The 23,575-nt window shown below is 35.7% G+C and overlaps 1 protein-coding gene across 2 annotated transcripts; it reads left to right on the top strand.

The window, feature by feature from the left end:
- The first annotated feature begins 1,084 nt into the window (after positions 1-1,084).
- LOC130675086 (intermembrane lipid transfer protein Vps13D) lies at positions 1,085-23,144 on the top strand. 2 transcript variants are annotated; one of them, XM_057480574.1, is made up of 9 exons: positions 1,085-1,511; positions 5,993-8,887; positions 9,009-15,400; positions 15,463-15,655; positions 17,577-17,759; positions 17,830-18,060; positions 18,278-18,304; positions 18,505-18,665; positions 21,003-23,144. In XM_057480574.1, the coding sequence occupies exons 1-9, from the start codon at positions 1,415-1,417 to the stop codon at positions 22,803-22,805; spliced, it is 11,982 nt and encodes a 3,993-aa protein (XP_057336557.1). In that variant the 5' UTR covers positions 1,085-1,414; the 3' UTR covers positions 22,806-23,144. The 2 variants fall into 2 exon arrangements, with proteins under 2 accessions (XP_057336557.1, XP_057336558.1); XM_057480575.1 differs by lacking the exon at positions 18,278-18,304.
- The last annotated feature ends 431 nt before the right edge of the window (positions 23,145-23,575 follow it).

Raw genomic sequence — 23,575 nt, 5'->3', positions numbered from 1 at the left:
TGGGAAATTTGACGCTCTACAAAAAAGTTCTCTTATAATTTTTCGATATTTTTATTTCTTCAAAAGTTATTCGAAGTTAAAATTAGATTGACGACAAATTTTTACATTTTTTAAATTTTTTGACGCAACCATCAACTTTATCGGAAAATTTTATCGGACATTTTCTGTAGAACATTTTATTTCCTATAACTTATCTCAATGAAAATTTTCGATATTTCTCACAAGTCGTTAGTTATTTGCAATTCACTGAAAATTTTCTTAAACAATCTAAATTTTGTTGCTTAAAATTAATTATATTAAATTTTCAGTTAATTGCAAAAAACTTACGACTTGTGAGAAATATCGAAAATTTTCTCTAAAATAAGTTATAGGAAATAAAATTCTCTACAAAAAATGTCCTATAATATTTTTCGGTCAAGTTGATGGTTGCGTCAAAAAATTCCAAAAATGTAAAAATTTGTCGTCAATCTAATTTTAACTTCGAATAACTTTTGAAGAAATAAAAATATCGAAAAATTATAAGAGACCTTTTTTGTAGAGCGTCAAATTTCCCATAAGATTATGTCTTGAACATTTGAAAGTATTGATACCACCGTGAGCTACAAAATTCCAAAGCTTAAAAAATAAATTTTCCCATGTTATTTAAACGGGAAATAGAAAATTGCGATGCGGCAGCTGTTAATATTGATTAAGAGCTCGAAGTTTCACAGTATTTTTTTTCGTCATTTCCAACAATATTTTCGATATAATGAAGAACAAAAAAATAGTCGATTTTTTTGAATCAGTTTAATATCTATATTTACTTTCCAACAAAATGTCTTTTTCATGCAATAAAATTTTTCAGCCCTCATTTACGGCATAATTTATTTATATACAAAGTTGGTGTGATTTACTCTGTTCTTTTTTACTTAAATTATAAACGTATAATATTTTTTTCTAATAATTTACATTTCGACTATCCGTCTTTTCATATAAATTTTACGTTAGAATATTTTTCAGTTGGGTCAAGTTTCTGGCACCCTTTGATATTTAAAAAAAATCTCATTCAAAAATTGCGCACAAAAAAAAAGTGGTCCGCCATTTAAGCCTTGCGCGCGCACAATATTTCGAAATGTAAAAAATACTCCAGACAGAAAGATAATCGAACTTTGTATTTAACTAGCCAACAATGTTTATTTATAAGCCAGTTATTACTAAATCACTTAATTATTTAAACATAATAACTTGTAAAAAATGTTTGTTTACTATCAAAGTATATAAAAAATAACGTGTATCCAGTTGACAACTTTGAAACTCTCCCAACTACAACAAAAACTCAGTGTTATTCTAACCTCCACAGTCTATAAAAATGTTTAAATAAATTATAAAATAACAGTTAAAAATATTTATAAACAATAATTATTTGTTATTAAAAATGTTAGAAGGCCTAGTAGCCTGGGTACTAAATAATTATTTAGGAAAATATGTCGAGAATTTAAATACCGATCAACTCAGTATTGCTCTGCTATCAGGTAACCTCTTATAATTGCTTAATAATTCATTTAATCTACAAAACCATCAGTAATTAAGTTTCACTATTTAATTAATTTATAATTTTATAAACTTTTTAATACTTTAATTAATTATCAATTAATTGTTTTATTATACACCAGATTCATCTTTTTTTTTTAAATTATTTTACCAACAATATACACATGTATACATAAATATGTCATAAATAACGTTTTTCTACGTCAGAATTTTCCCAGACATGTCCTGATTTTTGAGGTGTCCAAAGTAATTCGGACAGGTCTCTTTTTAGTCAAGCCTTTGCTAATGTTTAGCTTTCAAATACTTTCTAATTAAAAACTCATGATCTAATTTAAAATAAGATTCAATTACTTTATTTTGTTATTCGAAATTAATTTATTTTCTTTATTAGGTTTAATACAGTTGAGGCGCCTGGTTTAAAACACGGACACCAAAAATTTTTGTACTTTTTTAGAAATTACTGATGAGAAAAAATAATAACAAGAACCAGGATAAAGTAAATGGTTATGTCATTATCATTAAAAAAAATTTCACGTGGGATTGTATGAGATTCCATGGATTTATGATCCTGAAGTTAGCAGACAATTAAAAATTTTCGGATTTATTTTTCAACAAATCAATTACAAAAAAAAATGAAAACTAAAAATATGCACATGTAGAAAATTTAAAAAACTACAGCTTCAATTTTTTCAAATTTTTTTTTTTTTATAATTTACTGTCAAAAATAAAATCCAAAAATTGTTAGACGTTGGCTAACTTCAGTATCATCATGGATTTATATAGGAATCTATTAATTATCCCCATAGAAAAAAAAAGATTTCTTGGCGCAAAAAATTTTTACTCCAAAAAAATTTTTACTTATTCTAAGAAATTTGTTGCATTATAAATTGAAAACAAAAATTTTCTTGGGACGAAACAAAAATTTCTTATGATCCAGAAGTTAACAGACAATTAAAAATTTTCGGATTTATTTTTCAACAAATCAATTACAAAAAAAAATGAAAACTAAAAATATGCACATGTAGAAAATTTAAAAAACTACAGCTTCAATTTTTTCAAATTTTTTTTTTTTTTTATAATTTACTGTCGAAAATAAAATCCAAAAATTATTAGACGTTGGCTAACTTCAGTATCATCATGGATTTATATAGGAATCTATTAATTATCCCCACAGAAAAAAAAAGATTTCTTGGCGCAAAAAATTTTTACTCCAAAAAAATTTTTACGTATTCTAAGAAATTTGTTGCATTATAAATTGAAAACAAAAATTTTCTTGGGGCGAAACAAAAATTTCTTATGATCCAGAAGTTAACAGACATTTTAAAATTTTCGGATTTTTTTTTCACCAAATGAATTACAAAAATAAAAATATGCACATGTAGAAAATTTAAAAAACTGAGGTGCAATTTTTTCAAATATTTTTTTTTTATGATTTACTATTTAAAAAAAAATTCAAAAATTATTAGACGTCGGCTAACTTCAGGATCATAATTTCTTGCGCTAAAAAATTTTTTCTAATCCTAAGAAAATTTTTGTTTGCATTTCATAATGAAAAATTTTTTTGCGCCAAGAATTCCTTATTTTTATACATAGAAAATGGTTTTCTTGTATAAGAATTCATACAGATTCTTGCAGGTAACGAAATTTCTGTACAAAAAAGTTGTATGAGAAGCTATAAGTACTTGATATGAACTTGTAGTTGAGAATCTACTTAAGAAGCTTCGAATTTTTGTAGGAAACTTGATGAATGGCTGAGTTTAAATTAAATGAATATTTTTAGGCAGGTTTTGATGATAACTTGATTTTTAGCCCGATTACAATCTCAACTAGTAACTGAAAAAAGCTCAGTTGTGATTTTAACTTCATTTTGTTGACTTATTTTGAATGTTATTATCTAAAAAGAAACATTCAAATTTAAAAATAACTGTTTTAATACTTCACCGGTGGTATATTTATTAGGGTACTCCAACAAAATCGATATTTTTTTTTCGGCTGTTGTAAAAAAAGTTTCTATACATCGAAAAAAAAATTCTGTCAAAAAGACAATTTTTTATTTCAATTTTAAAAAGTGGCGCTCGCTATTTGAATTTTCCCGTAGCATGGTAATTTCATTTCTATTACAGTCGGGTTGCGTTATGAATCCGCTCGTTATGAGTCCGTCGAGTTATATTTTTCTTGAAGACGTTCCGCCTCCATGGACTAAAAAAAAAATTCATTTCAGTCTCTTGATATGAGAACGGAAGGTTGGTGAGAAGAATTAAATGTTATTTTTTAATTAAAATATAAAATACAACTTTTAATAACATATTTAATAAATATTATTTCTACAATAATCATAGAATCCGTATGATTATAATAAATAGTTAAATAATTAATTATAATTTAATGGACTAATAATAATGGACTTATCAATCGGGTAGGCTCATAACGCGATTATGATAATAATCACGTACGCTTTTACACACTTGTAAAGTAGGGGAAGTATAATCGACTACTGAACAGAAGTGAGGTCGAGGAATTCTTAGAATTATCTTCCCCTACACTCCTATAGGCGGACTCATAACGCGATTCGACTGTATAAAAAGTCCTATAACTTTATTTGACGTTAAGGGAGGGATAGGGTTTTGCACTTTTGAAAAATCGATTTTTTTTTTGTCTTTTCTTATACACGGAAAAAAAAATAGTAGTGGATACTCTCTGGGATAGTACTGAGTACTTTCTGTAAAAAAAAAAATTTCAGACAGTACTGTATGCTATCTAGACGGCATCCACTACTCTCTGGATAGTACTGAGTACTATCCCGGACAGTAGTAGATATAGTCTAGATAGTAGTGGATACAGTCTAGATAGCATACAGTACTGTCTAAAATTTTTTTTTACAGAAAGTACTCAGTACTATCCCAGAGAGTAGTCACTACTATTTTCTTTTCCGTGTAGTTAAATATTTCAAGAATATATTCCCAAAATTTCAAGTCAATCAGAGCAGCCCTTGGCCTCACCCTCCCCTGAGTTAAAAAAAATTTTTTTTTTTTATCAAATTTTCAGGGGAGCTTTCTCGTTCCCACCTTCCCTAAGTTAAAAAAACAAAAAAAATTTTTTCACTTTTTTCTTCTAAAACTTCAAACACATTTTTCTCGAAACTACTTTTTCAAAGTCCGTGATCACTATCATTTGAAAACTACATGACCGATTCATTTCAAACTTGGTACACATTTTCTATATATAAAATACCTCCGCCCAACGTTGAGTTTGAGATTTTTTTTATAATGAGGATTTTTTCCGCCCCTAAAATGACGGAATTTTTCGTGAAAATAGCACTTTTCACTTTACATGACCACCAAAAAATGTAGAAATAAAAAAAAAATATCAGAGATCGTTGGGGGGGGGGAAGGATTTGTTGATACTTTAACTAAATTTGAAGGGTACTCGGCTTCAAATAATTTTTAGCTGAGATACAGTGATCACCGCATATCGACTTTTTTCAAAGGCATTCTTGGGAAAGCTTTGTAACCGGCTCGTTTGTGGATATTTTCGCGTAAAAATTTCAGGGAATGTTTTTGAAATGACACTTAACAATGTACAAAAGGCTTAAATTAATTTACTATATCCATATAGGCGAAAAAAATTTGCAAATAAGTTTTTTTTTTCACGCTTAAAACCCTATCCTCTCCTTAAGGAAAAAATTTGAGTCATGAATTTTATCAAAATATTTTCCCAATAGTAATCAATTCATTTTTAACCTATCATTAAACTCAAAAATATACTTTGGCACCACAGACAGAATTTTTTATTAATAAATGAATAATTCAAGGTAAAGAAATCAATAAAAATTCATTTTCAATAGGCAGTAAAAAATTTTTATTTACTCCCAGTTTTGAATGAGATAAATTTATACTAGATTTATAACCCACTCGTTAGATTGGACCGATTTCAAAAACAACTGGATTTTAAATTTCTCGGAATAACCCTGATTATTTGAAATGATTCAAAATAATTTGAAACGACTAATATATAGATATAAACTTAGCATGGATTAAATCATTTTTCTTAATCAGGGAAAGTAACATTTTACTTTAAATCCTGCAAACTTATGGTAGTATTCTATAAATGGAGTAAAATTTTATGACGATTTTAATTTCCCATGTGTAAGATGGTGTCACGCTTAAATAACCGACGACAAAATAACCGACGACAAAACACACAAAAACCATGATAAAAAGACGGTTACTTTGTCATTCGGTAATTTTATCGCGGTTATTTTGTCTTTGGTTGAACTGTTACGCAACCGTGTAAGAGATCTCCAATTTTTAAATTAGACGCCTCAAATATTTAAAAAAAATTAATGTTTAAAAAAAAATATTGTCTATACACAAACGAAAAAATAAATCGTAAATTTATCCCAAGAATTATTCAATAATTTCAAATCAACCAGACCTTAATTAATTAATTTTTTATTTTTTAGGTGAAGTTGAGCTAGAAAATTTGCCTTTAAAAAAAGAAGCACTACGTCATATAGGGTTGCCGATTGAAATAAAAGCTGGATTTATTGGGAAAGTCCGTCTGCAAGTTCCAGTTCGTCAAATAAGAACGGCGTCATGGGTGATCGCCATCGAGCAGCTGTACCTAGTAGCATCACCAATAAATTTAGACGACTACGACCAAGAAACGGAGGAACAGATCTTCCAAGAATACAAGCACAGTCGACTCGACGCATTAGAAGCAAGATGGCGAGCTAGCAATGAACGAGACGCGGGGTACTATGCGACCAGTTACAGCTCCTGGATAAATTACGGCACATCCTTGGTCACAAATATCATAGAAAATCTCCAACTTAATATTAAAGATGTTCATTTGCGATTCGAAGACGTCACGAGAAAGCCAGTGGCACTGGGCATCACAATAAAAGCTCTCTCGGCTCAAAGTTGCGACGCAACTTGGACACCTGGTTCAACATCATGGAACTCAAACGACGCGTCATTCAAACTGATGGAGCTCGATGGTTTGTCGGTTTACTGGAACCATTTGAACCCAGACCAAGTCTTCGGGAGCTTAAGTCTTGGAGATTTGGCTGTTGCAATGTCAGACACCAAGACAGCTGGCTATGTTTTATCACCAGTGAGTGCTAAAGCTCACATAAAGCGCGATCGATCGGAGAAACCGCTTAGATCAGTGTTACAACCGCGAATTGTCGTTAATCTTCAGTTAGACCAGGTACCGCTGTCACTTACAGACGTCCAGTATGAACAAATGGTCCAGTGTATTCGCGAGCTAGAAAACATTGATCACAGACGTCGTCAGCGTCGTTGTCGTCCATCAGTTTCTATCGCGAACAGTCCGCGTGACTGGTGGAAATACGCGGCGCGCTGTCATCTAGGCAAAGACTCTCTTAAACCTCGTATGACCTGGGAAGACGTTTTGCAACGTGGTCGCGACAACATTGCCTACGTAGATGCTATCAGAAAGTTACTGGACACTCCTACGACAATCCTGCCTCCGGATATTAAATCTCTGAAAGATAAAGTTGAAAACGAGCGAAGTTTTGATGATCTGCGTGTGCTCAGAGAACTGGCAATGGCCAAAGTCCGGCCTCCAAAGCCCATTGAACCAACGACTAATCCAGAAGCTCGCGGTATTCTTGTCCAGTGGTTCCCTCAATGGTGGGGCTGGTACTCGAAAACTCCAGATCAAATATCAACACCCAATTCTTCGGCATTTGACGGTGAATTACTTGACGTACTTGCTGATACCATTGACGACAACACTCTCTTAAGACGTGACACTGTATTCGGACAATTTAATTTTACTTTGAATAAAGGAGCCATCAGTCTGTGTACGGAAAAAAATTCTAAAGCTCTTGCTGATGATGAGACAACCAAAGAAACTAAAAAAATAATAATGGAATTACAATTTGAACGGGTTAATTTAAGTTACGAATCAAGACCACGTTCTGGATCGCACAAATTTTCAATAAGTCTCGGCGCGCTTTATTTACACGATTTCCTAACCGAAAATTCCATGTTCCCGATATTAATACAGCCGCAAACGACTGGCTCTTCAGTGCGCCTAAGAACTTCTTCAGACAAACTAACGACCACAAATCAGCCGCTCTTCGAGTTAATTTACGAAAAGAAACCGCTGCATATCACAATGGACCACTCGCTTCATTTGTCAACTAGGTCACTGGATATCGTCTACAATCCTTCGGCGTTCCGATGGCTAGTGGATTTTATCAGCAAACCACACAAGAATTCATCAAACCAACGTCTGCAAGCAATGAAACGCCGCACCCGCCGGCAGCTGATAAAGAACTGGGAGCAGATATTAGAAGGTGATTTTGTCTATCGCTCATCCTGGGACTTACAGTTCAATATATCTGCACCTCAAATACTGTTGGTAGAAAAATTCAGTGACTCTACAGCAGCTGTCGTGGTGGTTGACTTCGGTAGGTTGCACCTGACAAATAGTATTGGTGACAAGAAAGTCGTTTTACGACCTGGCTCACCCAATAGCGACGAAGACAACGAAATAAGTGCTAAAGATACCAGCAAGAAGGTAGAAGTTGGTGCTGGCGATGAAGATGATGACGAAGATGAAAGATTCCAGACTCCTTGTTCAACTCCACCAGGTTCTCAAGAAAATGGAAGCGTCGCGGAGTATCAAATGATATCGGAGACTGCGCTGCATCACAAACTGTACGATCAGTACACGATCGATCTGTCAGATCTCCAGATACTTGTGGGTAAAGTTAAAGACAATTGGAAACATGCGCGTACACGTGGTATGAGCACGCTCCACGTGCTTGAACGATTTAATATATCGCTGCAAATAGAACGACGCGTTGTTTCGACGATGGACCCACAGTACCCGTCATTGACAGTGTCAGGAAACTTACCGCGGCTGGTCGTGCATGTAAATGAGCAGAAAGTGGAAGCGATTAGATCAATGTACCAGTTGCTGTCGACCTTCTGGGAACCTTCGGAGCTGGCGAAGCCGGGGATTGGAAGTGAACCGGAGAGTCCGAAGAAAGAGGAGAGCGACCGGACGATGTTACACGCGATGATGGTGCAATTTATAATTGACCAGATGACATTCGAGTTGCAGAGTCGCGGACGCAGTGTCGCAGAGCTTCAGGTTTCTGGAGTTAGGGCTGCGATGAGCAAACGACTGGCTGACATGAATGTTTCTTTGTCTGTTCACGGATTGCTGCTAGTTGATGCTATGCAAGAATATGGCCCGGATTTTGAACTCTTGGTTGCTAGTCATAAGCATGTGGGCATGGATAGTGTTTCCGGGAGCTTGAGAGACTCGGAACCAACTTCTCCGACGTCTCCAGTCTCACCAGGTTCACCAGATCCAGGTAAGTTACTTTTAAAATCTCTTTACGTAATTATTTTCTAAGGTGGCCATGATAACGTTAGTTGACCACCAGCTAGAAAGCCAATACTATGATGATATTATAACTGATAAATCTTTTTTAGGTCTACCGAGACGTTTAACGTCACCAATAGCACTGACTCGCGCTCTCTCTAGCCTGGCATACGATGTCAAAAATATGATGTCTCCTCGGAACAACTCTCTGAGCGGAATAGAGCAACTGGACAACGAAGCGTTGATAGTAATCGAGCTAACTTTGGTAGAAGACTCATTAGAAAATCTCCGAGTAGCCAACATCCAGTTTAATAATCTTGACATCATAGCGAACCAAGAAACTATCGTCGAGCTCGTGGGTTTCATTCGACGGGTCTTACCATCCAAAGAACTGAGCAAAAAGATCCAGCGTCAAGACTCTGTCGTAAGTCAATCGCTGTCAACAACTTCAACGCGAACAGAAATAACTTTTGACTTTCATCGGCTCAATGTACTCTTGCTCCGAGCAGTAATGCACGAGAGTCATCTGATAGGACAGAAAATAGCAACCGCTACCATGTCAGATGCTCGTATCCAAGCAACTTTAGCGACTAACACGTCAATATCTGGATCTCTAGGAGGTCTGCAAGTCTTAGATCAAACGCTGATTGGCAAAACCCATCAGCGGATCATCAGTGTAGGACGGGATCCTCTGGTAGATCCAGTTCACGCACCTCTGGAGCACTTTTCTTTGTCAAATCAACCAGAAGCCTTTAGGTTCTCAGCAAGTCGTACTAATTTACAATCATCATCAGTCGTAGAAGCAGATATATCAATTCGCATAGGCAGTGTCTGGTATACACACGCGCCTCACTTGATATCCGAACTGCGATCATGTGCTGACGAATTCAAACAGTACATGAGCAATCTAGCGCGTTCGATTGGTGCAGCTGCTACGGACATGGCAATAGGACTAGTGCAAACAGAAGACTGGAGTGTGCCGCAACGAAAGCGGCTGCCTAGCGTCTCGTTGATCGACGGAGACAACCCAGCAGTCTTGCGCCTTAAACTAGACGTCGTATTAGACAGCCCGGTCATCGTAATCCCGCGGGCTTCTCACAGCCATCAAGTATTTGTCGCCCATCTGGGTACCATGTCTTTGCAGCACGAACCCTCTGCTGATCTCATGGCCAAGCAAACTGCAAGCTTAGAGGTCCGGGACATGAATCTTTATTCTTTAGATGTCACCGCCCGTGTTGGAAATTCAACGGCAGCTTTACCACCGCGTGCTGAAGACACATACAGTTGCAAAGATTCAGGACGTCCTATTTTACATGACACTTCACTTAAAATTACAATTGAGAAGGTCAATGCTGCTAATTCATTGCATGGATCGTGTTTTTTTATTGATCAGGATATTTCAATCTCTTCGCAGCCGATTTTTCAGGTCCACGGTGTTATTACAACTCCACTGAAGGTATCGCTGTCTCGTACGCAGTATGAACAATTACTTGACACAGTACATGCGGTATTTTCATTCCCACACTCGCGAGAAGTCGTGATCCAGCCCGAACGTATTGAAACATCAGCAGAATCTTCATTTGAATTATTATTAAAAGTATTGTTCGAGCTACCGACTTTGTGCATTCAATTGAAACAGGATCACTCGGAGCAACCATTAGTCGAATTATCAATGCAGGAATTTGTAGTTAAGTACGAAAAACTTCACAAGCAGGAATCAACTACTCAAGTCTCTTTGAGATCATTGCTGATGGAAGACTTGCTTTGTCCAGTTGGTTCGCGACATCGCTGTATGATGCAGTCATCTGCGCCCACTCGCGCGCGTCTGCCTCTCGGTGTCTCTAAATCATGTCCGGACTTTGCCTACAACTGTCGTAAGTGGCGAAGTGAATACAGCCGCGGAAGTTTGCCCGATCGGTTGGAAACTTTCACTCTCTACGGAACAGTTCCAGCACACTGGAGAAAAGCTTCCTCGCTGGTTGGAACTCCCAATACTCCGCCTCCCTCCCCAGGTGCTGTTACTTGCGAAGAAAACCTTGTGCTCATCAGTATAACAATGACTGAAATTCATCCTGAGAGCCCAGAATCAAACTCACGGCCAATTCGCCACAAGACAGTCACTATTGACTTCAATTGTCTTGACCTGATAGTCAGTGTCGAGTCCTGGATGATTGTCCTAGATTTCTTTGGCATCGGAACAAATTCTAGCCATCATATTACAATACACGAGACACCGCAACCGGATTCGCAAACTGACGCAGCTGAAGAAAACATTTACGAGTTTAAATCGGAGGTTGACATTGAAGTTCGATCATTAACACTGGTACTGACTCGTACTGACCGCGAGATCGCCAAAGCAAACATTTCAAACGCCAGCACCCGGATAATCAAAGCCTCAGGCAAGACAAAAGTATCTGGATCACTTGGATCAATGTCTCTATTAGATCTTACTCCTCACGGACGTTTTTATCGTGAAAGATTTCTATCATCTGGCAGAAAAGCTTTGAATTTCCAGTACTCGAGCTACGAGAACGCACACAAGCTTCCTTATGACGCAAAACTAAAACTCCAGATGTCTGCAGTCCACTACGTGCACACTCAGCGCTTCGTAGCTGAGCTCCAAGCATTCTTTCGACATTTCTCACAACTCAGAGACATTATGAACAATCTTAGAGCTGGAGACGTCGTTGTGAGTGTACAGAAGCAGCGAGGAACTCGACTCTCCTTAGAACTTCACGCTGGAGCTCCAATAATTCTCCTGCCAGTAAGTTCCCGTAGTGAGCAGCTCCTGGTTCTTGATCTAGGAGAATTAACTGCCGCGAATTCATTTCACGTGTCCGAGCAAGATTCCCAGTGTCTTCTAGATGTGATGTCACTGGAGTTAGTCAACATGGACGTGTACACAGCTACCAGAGTTAAAAGTGATCATGTGGAGACGTCTATTGACAACCAGACTCTCATCGGAGGATTTTATGTCAGCAAACTGGGCCCGTCACTTCTCACAGACAAATGCCACTTGAGTTTAAGGATTGAAAGGAACTTGGACATTTATGTGAGTCGTGAGATACCGGATCTAAGTATCCAGGGCACTTTGTCTACAATGAATTGTGCTATGGACCCAGCCCAGTATATGTTAGTACGCGGACTACTTTCTTATAATATCGGCGAGAATCTCGACGACATACGCATGTTCCTAGATGACTTACAAGATGTCAGCAGTTACTTCGAGGAGCCTGTGACAGGCAAAGTATGGACGCGCTCTTGTATCATTCTGGACATCGTCAATGTTACCGTTAAATTGCATCCGAATCATGGAATAGCCGCTCTCGCGTGTGTAAATTTTATAAAATCTCGTCTGACACTCGATTCCCTAAGCGATGGTTCTCAAGACATTGATCTAGTGTCTCAAGAAATTCTTGTTATAGACACGCGATTTCAGGACGAGCCGGTAAACAAACGTTCAAACGTATTCACGAGCATTCTACAGCCACTAAAAAATTTTGCTGGTATCCCAGATCGCGTGCAAGCTGAAATTCATCACAGGAGACGTAAGAATAATGCCGCTACTACAATTCTATTGCACAGTATGCGACTGACGGCTATTCTTGACTGGTGGGAAGCAGTAAAAGACTTCCTGGTGTTAAATTCTACGGAACCAGAGCCAGCTCAAGCTCCGGCGGCAATAGACAGCACTGATGATACTGCAGCCAATACATTGCCCTTTGAATTAAAATTAAATATCACTGACTCAGAGCTAGTAATTGTCGAGGACACGTCACTCTGGGACACCAACGCGGTGATATTAAAGTGCACCGCGATCCTGTCGTTTCGGTCGCTGCCACAAGACGATGAGAAGCCTCTGTCATGTAGTCTTAGTCACTGCGAACTCTACTCTTGTATTCTAGGGATGGAAGAAGAAACGGCTTTGTCAATAATTGATCCAGTAGGTGCTAATTTTGAATTAACCAAAGAAAAATCACTTGAGATCCAGCTTCAGCCGTTGAGTATAAAGCTCAGCTACCATGACGTCACCATGTTCAGTAGAATGCTGAGTTCTTTACCGAAGCAAACTCTCTGGGCAAAACAGCAGTCTCAAGGCCCGCCTGCAAATGCTAAAAGTCATATAATGAAACTATCTGCTCTAGGATTTGCAGAAACCGACTGCGAGGCTGCGCTGGATGTCTGCAATGGTCAGCTAGATGACGCAGCACTCTGGTTAACTCAGAACGCGACTCCTAGTGATCATACCAAGATGTTCCAGGTCATTGAAATAGACTCCAGTTGTTTGAGAATCTGTATCATTGACGACTGTCGTGATGCTGATGTTCCTCTTGTAGAGCTTGCGCTTGTAGATTTTTCTTTGAAGCAAGTACCAGATGGACAGGCTTGTCTTAAAGCTACCTTTGGTATCGATTACTACAACCGTGTGCTCAGCGGCTGGGAGCCTTTCCTTGAATCCTGGAAGGCTACAGTCCAGTGGGAAAGTATAAAAAATTCTGTAAACTCCCGGCGACTTCACGTCCGAGTTGATTCTGAGGATTCAGTAAATGTAAACATAACTTCAACGTTTGTCGAGTTAATGAAACTCGTTAAAGACAATTGGACCCAAGATTACTCAAGTTCCAGCCAAAAAGCGGTCTCACTCCAGCTTCAAAACTACCGGCGACGATCTCCGTTCGTTCCCTTCGCTCTGAAAAATGACACGGGCTCAAAGTTGTGGTTCAAAACTTTTATAGCAGTCGCTGCTGAAGTTTCTAACACGCGATTCAACACCGCGGACTTTGTCCAGCGTGACAAGACATGGACTGAAGTAGCTTCTGGAGAAACTATCCCGTTTACTTTCGAAGAACGTGGAAAACTGAGACATCAGTCGACTCACATCGCGCGTCGTCATCAAGTTGCGGTACTGGTCGAAGGCTGGCGTCCAGTTGATCCAGTGACTGTAGACAGGGTCGGGGTTTATTTCCGACATGCCAATGCAGCAGTGACGCACATCGAGAGCGTTGTTACCAAAGCACGGGTTGTTTTTACTGTCGAACTTGAAGGCTCTGCACGCAAGCTAGTGACAGTTCGTTCCGCGCTCCAAGTTGTTAACAAATTAGCGTACACCGTTGACATAAGACTTGATAAATCACTTAATTATGGATACGGAGCGTCTATAGCTGGCCCTAAAACACTACAAGTTCCAGCAAAATCAATTATATCAGTACCAATTACTCATACAAATGTACAGATGAGTTTGAAGCCTCAGCATCCCAGTCAAGTGTTTCAGTACTGCATGGAACCAATTGATTGGACCCTTGCCAAAAAGCCCATGGAAATTATCGAGACAATAACGACTTGTCGTACTAATCAGAATAATATTTTTAAAATGTGTGTTGCTGTGAGACGCGAAAACTATCCAATGGACAGTGCCAGTTGTATTTTACCAGCTCATACAGTGTCTCTGCTGCCTCCAGTCACGTGTATCAATCTACTGCCGCATGAGTTACTGTACCAAGTAGCTGGGGAAAGTGGCCGAATACCTCCAGGCAGCACTGCCGATTTATACGGTATTAATTTACAAGAAGAACAACTGGGGATTGCTTTCCAGCTTGACGGTTACTCTGGATCAGGTACACTTACTTTAGGACAAACAAGCGGGTCCTATGCATCGAGAATGAAACTAACTGATGCTGCTGGAAGGATATTATTTCTCTACGCAGCTGTGGTCGTTGAAAAAGGCGCAGCAGTGAGGATCAACATCACCGCGCCTTACTGGATCATCAACAAAACCGGACTGCCTTTAGTTTTCCGTCAAGAAGGAGTTGGTACTGAGGCTGCTGGGCAGTTTGAAGAGCATGAACGTGCGCGGATGGTTGCTCCGTTACTTTTTTCATTTAGTGACGAAGAAGCAAGTCGGACATTGTCAGTCCGCGTAGGAACGAACGTCCATCCGCAGGGAATAGCTCAGTGGTCGCAGCCGTTTCATTTACAACCAGGAGTCCAGGTCCATCGATTGAGAATAACTTTGAGAGACGGCAGACCTGATATCGTTTATTTGATTGGCGTCGCCACGCGAGCTGCCCGCGGAAGATACCGCGCTACTACCGTAGTGACTCTGTCTCCGCGGTATCAACTGCATAATAGATCTTCGTGTACTTTAGAATTGGCCCAGAGATGTTTTACTACCACAGTTAGCCATCCGGATGCTCAGGCTACGTATATTACTGCCATGCCTGACTGCCACATGCCTTTCCACTGGCCTAGACTAGACAAGGACCAGCTGCTCTGCGTCAGAGTCATTGACGTACCGAATTGCATTTGGTCTGGCGGGATTATCATCGATGGGAATCATTCTTTGACTATTAATATCAGAGATACTGTTGGTAAAATGCACTTCCTTAGAGTTGATGTTGTTCTACAGGAAAGTACTTACTTTATTGTCTTTACTGATGCCAACACCATGCCACCACCCATTAGAGTTGATAATTTTTCAGAAGTTCCGTTGACTATTAATCAGGTAATTTTTTTAAAATTCATTAATAAATTTTTGAAACCTGGTTAATAAAAATTAATTTTTAGGCTGATGTACTGGATAATTTACAATGGACAGTAAGACCTCATTCATCAGTACCCTATGCTCTTGATGAACCAACTCAGACAGCGAATTTAATAGTAACTGCTCCAGGAGGTGTTACTGCTTCGTACGATCTCAATGTTTTGGGAGAAAACCGCGGATTGACTTATGAAAATTTTATTTACATCGCATTTACTGGTAATTATTTAATAAATAATTGATACGTTATGTTGTAAATGATGCGGGTTCCCGAGAAAAATAATATGGAATTGAAGATAAATAATTTCATTAAAAAAAAAATATTTTTTTTATTCTAACAAATATTTAAAATCAACTATTTTTAAACTTTAGAATAAAAATAATAATAGTCTCATTTATTTCCTATATTCAGTAAGGCGATACAGAAAAACCGACTATTTTTTTTTTCGAGTCGATAAAATATTTTCAAGAGTTCGTTCGCGAATTTTGAGAATATCAAAACGATCGAAATTAGGATTTTTTTGTTCTAAATTTCTTCTTTCTCGTGGCAGCTAAAGTTTATATTTGCGAAATCATGACTACGCTGAAAATTTCAGCCGAAAATTTAAATATTTAAACGTCGCTCAAGAATTTTGAATGTTTCCGAGTGCTGTCTTTTGGACGTTTTCGAACGACCCTTGAATATTAATAATGAACCTTCTCAATTTTTTTACCATCAATTAGTATCATAATGAATAAAAAATAACCCGACAAATATAAATAAGTTATTTATATACTTTTTTATTTTTTAATTCAATTTTTAAGTTCTTTTGCTTATTCAAAACATACCCAATTTTATTATTTAAGACTGTCCTGTATATTTTCGGTTATGCAAAAGTTATATTTAAGTGAAATGACAATAATTGAGTTATAAAAAAATACAAAAACTAATTCTAAGTATTAGTTACATATTATCAGTTAATATTTGAAATTTTTGAACGCGGTTTAAATATTTACATTTTGGGCTGAGATTTTCAGCATAGTCATGATTTTACAAATATTAATTATTACTGCCACGAGAAAGAAAAAATTTATAAACAAAAAATCTGAATTTCAACCATTTTTGAGATTTTCAAAATTCGCCAGCGACCTCTTGAAAATTTTTTATCGAGCTGATTTTTGGAGAGGCCTCTTAAAACATCTTAAGGTTGCGTAGCAACATATCCGCGGACAAAATATCCGATGAATAAAATATCTACGGACAGAATATCTTGAAAATTGACGTAACAAAGGGATGAATTCATCAGATCAAAATTTTCATAGTTAAAATAACAGTAGAAGAAAGTTATTAAAATCATATTTTATAAACACATCATTTAATTCATAAAATACTTCATGTGAAAATACATATGATTGATACATACATAAATACGTGTGAAACATAGCGCTCTTTTTTCACGAATTTGGTGTGTTTGCCATTATGATCCTGAAGATAGCAGACATTTAACAATTTTTGAATTTTTGTTTTTCAACAAATTAATTGCAAAAAAATAAAATAAAAATATGCACATGTAGGAAATTTAAAAAACTACAGGTGCAATTTTTTCAAATATTTTTTTTTTATGGTTTATCGTCTAAAAAAAAATCCAAAAATTATTAGACGTCTGCTGACTTCAGTATCGTTTTGCCATTACAAAAATATACGCACACATAAAATGGTGTGAAAGATAGCGCCCTTTTTTCACGAATTTTTTGTGTGTGCAATAAAATATCTACGGACAGAATATCCTGAAAATTTACGTAACAAAGAGATGAATTCATATATTTGATCAATTGAATTTTTTTACGTATATTTTGTCTACAGATTTTTTGTCCGCGTATAATTTTGTCTGATGGATATTTTGTCGCGGATATTTTGACCACGGATATCTAAGTGTGTCATCCATCTTAAACCAACAAATTTTCATAAGAGACTCGAAAAAAATAATAGTCGGTTTTTTTGGGTCACTCTAATAATCAGTTTGCGTTAAACTAAAATTTTTTAATGTAAAAATGATCTTTTTAATTATTATTTCCGTAACATCAAAATTCCACTAACGTATAACTCATAATTTATAAATAATAAAATATAAAATAATTATAATTATTTATTAAATTATAGGAACATTTAAAATAGACGGAGATCTAGGAACTGGAGAAGGAGGTCTTGATCCACTGGATGTCGAAACACAGAGACTAGTACTAGAAGCTGGACCTGGTGGTTGGGTTGCATTAAGACGGAAACAATACGGCGCCAGATCACAATTATGGAGGATGACTGGAGATGGACAACTTCAACATGAAGGTTTCTATTTTATTTTATCTATTTTATTTAAAATAAATAATCATTTTAAATTAATTATTTACTGTCTCAGGATCAAGTCCACCTCGTGATAAACATTCAAGAACACCAGACACCGTTCTAGTACTTGATATTGCTGGTCCAGCACCTCAACCATTTAATTATTGTGCTCTAGCTCTACGCAGACCAGATCCACGGCGTAGATCAACGCAGACCTGGAAATTTACCGATGACGGACGTCTTTGTTGTGCTCATAAAAATATGTGCGTTCAATCTAAAGACGGTTTTATGGGTTTATACGAAGGTAATTACTCTAATTATTTAGACAAAGTAATTAAATAAATAAACATTTAATTTAATTTAATAAAATTATTATTTTTGTGTTGGCTTAGTTGCTTAAAAAAGCATTTTAAATTCATTTTTATATTTGTGAGAGATAAATTATTTATTATTTATGCAATTAACTATTAATTAATCAATCAATAGATAGTAAAAAAAAAATATATAATAAATTTTTACAGGCGGCAGTGTTGCCCGTTGGCAAATGTGTACGTATTAAGTCTAACGGAATATATAAAATTATTTTAATTAATTAATATTATATACATAATCCTAACACTTAACAATTTAATAGAACCAAATAAAAGACTCACTAATTTTCATTTCACATCACCGCTTATTGCGATAATTAAGCCTATTTATTTATTAAGTGTCAATTATTTATTATATAAATTTTTTTTATTGACAGGGAGTGAAGCTGTACTCGGACCACAGACGCACAGCAGTCCGCCACCAATTGAGCAACGCGTTGGCAGACAACGTCTACGTCCCGGCTCGGGATTTTTGTCAGTACGCGTCACGACTGATGGTCCGACGCGTGTGCTACAAATTTTGGATATTAAAGAACGTGTAAGTTGGTATAAGTTGAGCTTAATAGTTTATGGCTCGGCCGTACCTAACGAAATCTCGAATTTAAGAATTCTAATTACGTTTTGAATATTTATGGGATTCGAATGATGAAAATCTTCCGAGGAAGTTCGTCCTCTGCTTTTTGTCGGAAGCTAAAAAAATCGCTGTAATATTAACGAGCAACCTGTAGTCACTAAGTGACTGCCTAAAAATCACTACTAAATTTATAAAATACGCAGAAAAAAAAGGATTTCTTGCCGTAAAAATTTTTAATTTGCACCAAGAAATTTTATGCATTATCAATTACAAAAATTGTCTTGGGGCGAGAAAAGATGTTTTTGGTCAAGAAATAATTTCTTGCACCAAGTAATTTTTTCTAGTTCTAAATAAATTTTTGTTTTCAATTCACAATGCAAAAAATTTATTGGGGTAAGTAAAAATTTTCTTTAGGCGAGTAAAGATTTTTTGTGTCAATGAATCTTTTTTTTTTTCTATGCACACTTTTTTGGCTTTGAGAGACTTCCTAAAACCAAAAGGGGGAATAAAAATCTGTTATTTTGGAATAAGTAACGCGATATAAATACTACAGCTATATATTCAGTGACATTCAGTCATATTTAGCGACAGAATAATTAAAGTATTAATTTATTTAAAGAAAATAAATACGATCGTCTTTTTTCCCGCGTAATTTAAATGTAATTCGAATGATATAGATAAATCTATTCATCTCAATACTTGGCAATTAAAAAAAGTTTAAACTATGAAAAGGCACAAATTCAAGTCAAGACCTATCTAATTACACCAATTCAATGACATTAACTAATTTTATCATATAGATATGGCGGGAACAAAATTTTCCTTATTCTCTTAATAATATAGATTATTTAATAAGTAATTAGAAATCTTAAACTCGAGATTTCGTTAGGTGCGGCCCAGCCTTAATGAGGCTCCTAGAGGTTTTTTGGGATTGGAAAAATTTTTGAAGGAAAAATGAGCATGATTTTGAATTAACTGATGATATTTCGTGTAAAACGAGTACCAACAACGATTGGTTTGCGTGAAGTGATAATTCTATAATTTATTTACTAATTAATTATTTATAACAATCATTTTAGGTTTTGAAAGTAATTGGTTTGAACACATTTATGTAGGTACTCATTTTACTCGCAATCGTGTACTCTGATTATAGAAATTACTGATTTCTCCAAAAAATTAAAGAATTAAGACACTAAATTAATAAATTTAGTATCTTAATTTTTTTTTTTTTATTGAAATGTATTGATGTGAATACTCACTGGAGAAAATTATCTCATTAATTCAAAAGTTTAAGGCCATTCTCAGACAGTACCTCCCACTTCTTAGAAATATTCAATAGTCATAACAGTATTTAAATTTTATTAATTAATTTTAAAAAAATTAAAACATTAATTGAAAAAAGAACAAAGGATTTTAAAAAAATTACTCACACTTGTTATCAATTAGGAATTAAATTAGGAATTAAACCAAATTTGGTAAATAAATTTGACATTCAAAATTATAATGTTGACATGAAGATTTTACAAAAATTTACTGTCCAAATTTCGTTGAGCTCCTAATTGAAATCGACTGGAAATATTTTTTTTTAAAATCGATGTCTCGGCGAAATATTAACTTCGTAGTCCTTTTTTCAATTAACACTTTAACTTTTTTTTAATTAATTATCAAAATTTTAATTCGGTCATTACAATTTAAAATCGTTGAATATTTTTAAAGAGTGGGGGGACACTGTCTGAGAATGGCCTTGAAATATTCAATGACTTTCAATCGTAATGACCGTATTAAAATTTTAATAATTAATTAAAAAAAAAGTTAAAGCATTAATTGAAAAAAGGGCAACGCACTTACAATTTCCCCGAGACATTGATTTTTAAAAAAATTATTTTCAATTCATATCAATTAGGAGTTAAACGAAATTTGGAAAATAAGTTTCAAAAAAATCTTTATGTCATCATTATAATTTTGAATGTTAAATTTTTTGAGCTAAAATTTATTTACCAAATTTCGTTTAACTTCTAACTGATAACAACTGTCAGTAATTTTTTTTAAAATCTATATCTCGGCAAAATTGTAACTGCGTTGTCTTTTTTTTAACTGATGCTTTAACTTTTTAAATGAATTAATAAAATTTAAATACTGTTACGACAGTTCATTGAATATTTTTAAAAAGTTGGGGACACTGGGAATGACCTCAATCAATTTTTAATTTAATATAAAATAAAAAAAAATAAAATCTCTAAAAAGGATAAACTAATTTTTAAAAAAATCATTATTTATTTAAATTCTCATTTCAATTTTCAGAAAAAGACATTTGCACTCTTAGAAGAAAGAGACTGGTCCCACATTGCCGTAGCCCAGCGACCAACGCAGGTAGAAGCCGACCGCACGTCATCCGAGCTGCAATTAACTATCGCCCTGCCTTCAGGACTTGGACTGTCCGTAGTATCCCGACGGCCTGTTGAAGAACTTCTCTTCGCTCGCATTGCTGGTATCGCCTTCGACCTGCTCCAGACCCCTTACAACTCGACTCTTAACCTCACAATCTCTGACATTCAGATCGACAATCAGCTCTTTGAAGCCCAGTGCACCTCAGTCCTTTATATTTCCCGCAGCTCCCGTACAGAAACTAACGACCGGCCAGCAATTGAAGTCTCCATGGAAAAACTTCCATCCAAGAACCAGAATGCCGAGATCTATAAGCATCTCATCGTAATGATCCGACCGCTTTGCGTCCATCTAGAAGAACGATTGATCCTCAAACTCGCTGCCTTCTTAGGCACCAACCGCACCGACTTAGAAGCTCCCGTCGACGAGAATGATTTCAAAGCCCAGAGATTTATTTCCGAAGTATCAGCAGCCCACGCCAAACGATATTACTTCGGTCTTCTTAAATTGGTACCCAGCCAAGTTAAATTAAGTGTCCTGACCACCACAAAATTACCTCGAAGTCTTCAGTCAATAAAACGTAAACTAGGATTGACGTTAATTAAATTCGAAGATGCCTCCATAGAGTTGGAACCGTTTGTAAAAAAGCATCCCTTTGAAAGCAGCCAGTTTTTGATCCACTCAATAATAAAACACTACAAAGATGAATTGAAATGGCAAGCGGCAGTTATTCTTGGAAGCGTTGACTTCCTGGGTAATCCTCTGGGTTTCGTAAATGATATCTCCGAAGGCATGTCCGGGTTTATACGGGAAGGAAATGTCAAGACATTAATAAAAAATGTAACTCACGGATTATCAAATTCTACTGCTAAATTATCAGAGTCTTTATCCGATGGACTGGGACGCGTTACAATGGACGAGGGTCACGAAGAAACGCGCCAGAGAATACGTTCCCAAACAGTTCACAGTGGGGATCATTTTGTCGCGGGTCTAAAAGGTCTAGGCTTTGGAGTCCTCGGTGGATTGACCAGCGTCGTAAGACAGACCTACGACGGCGCCGCAAATGAAGGATTTCCCGGATTTATTGCCGGTTTTGGCAAAGGAATCGTTGGTACTTTTACAAAACCCGTCGTTGGTGTCTTAGATTTTGCAACAGAAGCTGCTACTGCTATAAGAGAGTCCAGCAGAAGTGCTCACAGGACTATTCCTAAAAGACAGCGGTTACCTCGAGTTGCCAGCGGACCTGCTGGACTCTTACCGCCGTACAATCCTCAGCAAGCTGAAGGACAAGAGTTTCTGTACAACATTAATGACAGAAATTACAATGAATTGTTTGTCGCGTGGGAAAGTTTGTGCGGTGGGCAAGAAAATTTGAAGGTGCTGGTGTCTAATGAACGAGTGAGAATTATTTGTGGGAGTAGCAAGACTGTGGTCACTGAAGTTGGACTTGCGGACCTGGTACAGTGTCAGGAGACAAAGAAAATTGAAGCCAATGGATCGGTAATTTATTATATTGAGCTGACTTCGAGAATTGACTCGGGTTTGATTAATTTTGATGCTCCTGAGGTACTGAGACGACCGAAAGTTAGATGCGACACTGATGAAATTGCCAAGTGGGTGTCCCAGCAAATAAATTACGCTAAAGGAATGCACGAAGAGAAAAGTCTTACGCTCATGTCATCAGATAATATGCTCGATGATATTTATTATTATAAGTAAATTATTTATTTTTTAATACATACGCAACTAATTCATAATTAATAATAAATATTAACTTTAGTGAATAAATAAATAAATATATATATTTTTAGTAGGGCTGTGAATTAGAATAGTCCAAAGGAAAATAAATTAAATTATTTTAATAATTAATTTATTATAATTAATTATTGTAAATAATCGTGGATAACTTTTTTTTTATTTATTTACATTAATTAAAAGCATACTTAACACAATGCATTAATATAAATATTTTTTTTATTCTTATAATATTAATACTGACACCAAATAATAATATTTAGTTACCGGATTATTAGTTGTCTGTAAATAAACAAAGAAAACTAAATGTAAATGTACAAATATTTTTTTGTTTATTGATAAAATTACTAATAATAATAATAAAGTGTAAATAATTAATGGTACGAAATTTTTGTAAAAAAAATGTAAATAAAGTTAACATTAAAAATGAAGATATTTTTTTTCGTTTATTTATTTATGTTTATTTACCCGTGTAAAAAAAATTAGTTCCAAAAACGTTCGTGACTGTGAACATTCCAAAATTGGGATAATTATGGGAACTTCAAAATGAACATTTTTGTAACATTGAAAAAATTATTAGAAGTGTGAAAATTTTGAACAACGGCGTATTTTTCTTGGAGGATTTTTATAGTTTTTGAGCGAAAATAATTTAGATTGACAATTTTATGGTTTAAAAGAACTTAAAAAAAATATTCTTACTTGAAGATTAGAAAGATTATAATGTCAATATATTG

This window comes from Microplitis mediator, chromosome 9 (genome assembly GCF_029852145.1).
Source record: "Microplitis mediator isolate UGA2020A chromosome 9, iyMicMedi2.1, whole genome shotgun sequence".
Classification (NCBI taxonomy): domain Eukaryota; kingdom Metazoa; phylum Arthropoda; class Insecta; order Hymenoptera; family Braconidae; genus Microplitis; species Microplitis mediator.
The sequence above is the reverse complement of the archived record's forward strand: the minus strand, read 5'-3'. Positions and strand labels throughout refer to the sequence as shown.

Coding starts and splice junctions, on each gene's coding strand:
- LOC130675086 (XM_057480574.1), top strand. CDS start 1,415: ATGTTAGAAGGCCTAGTAGCCTGGGTACTAAATAATTATTTAGGAAAA. Junction 8,888..9,008: donor ACCAGGTTCACCAGATCCAG/GTAAGTTACTTT, acceptor AATCTTTTTTAG/GTCTACCGAGACGTTTAACG. Junction 17,760..17,829: donor TGGACAACTTCAACATGAAG/GTTTCTATTTTA, acceptor TTACTGTCTCAG/GATCAAGTCCACCTCGTGAT.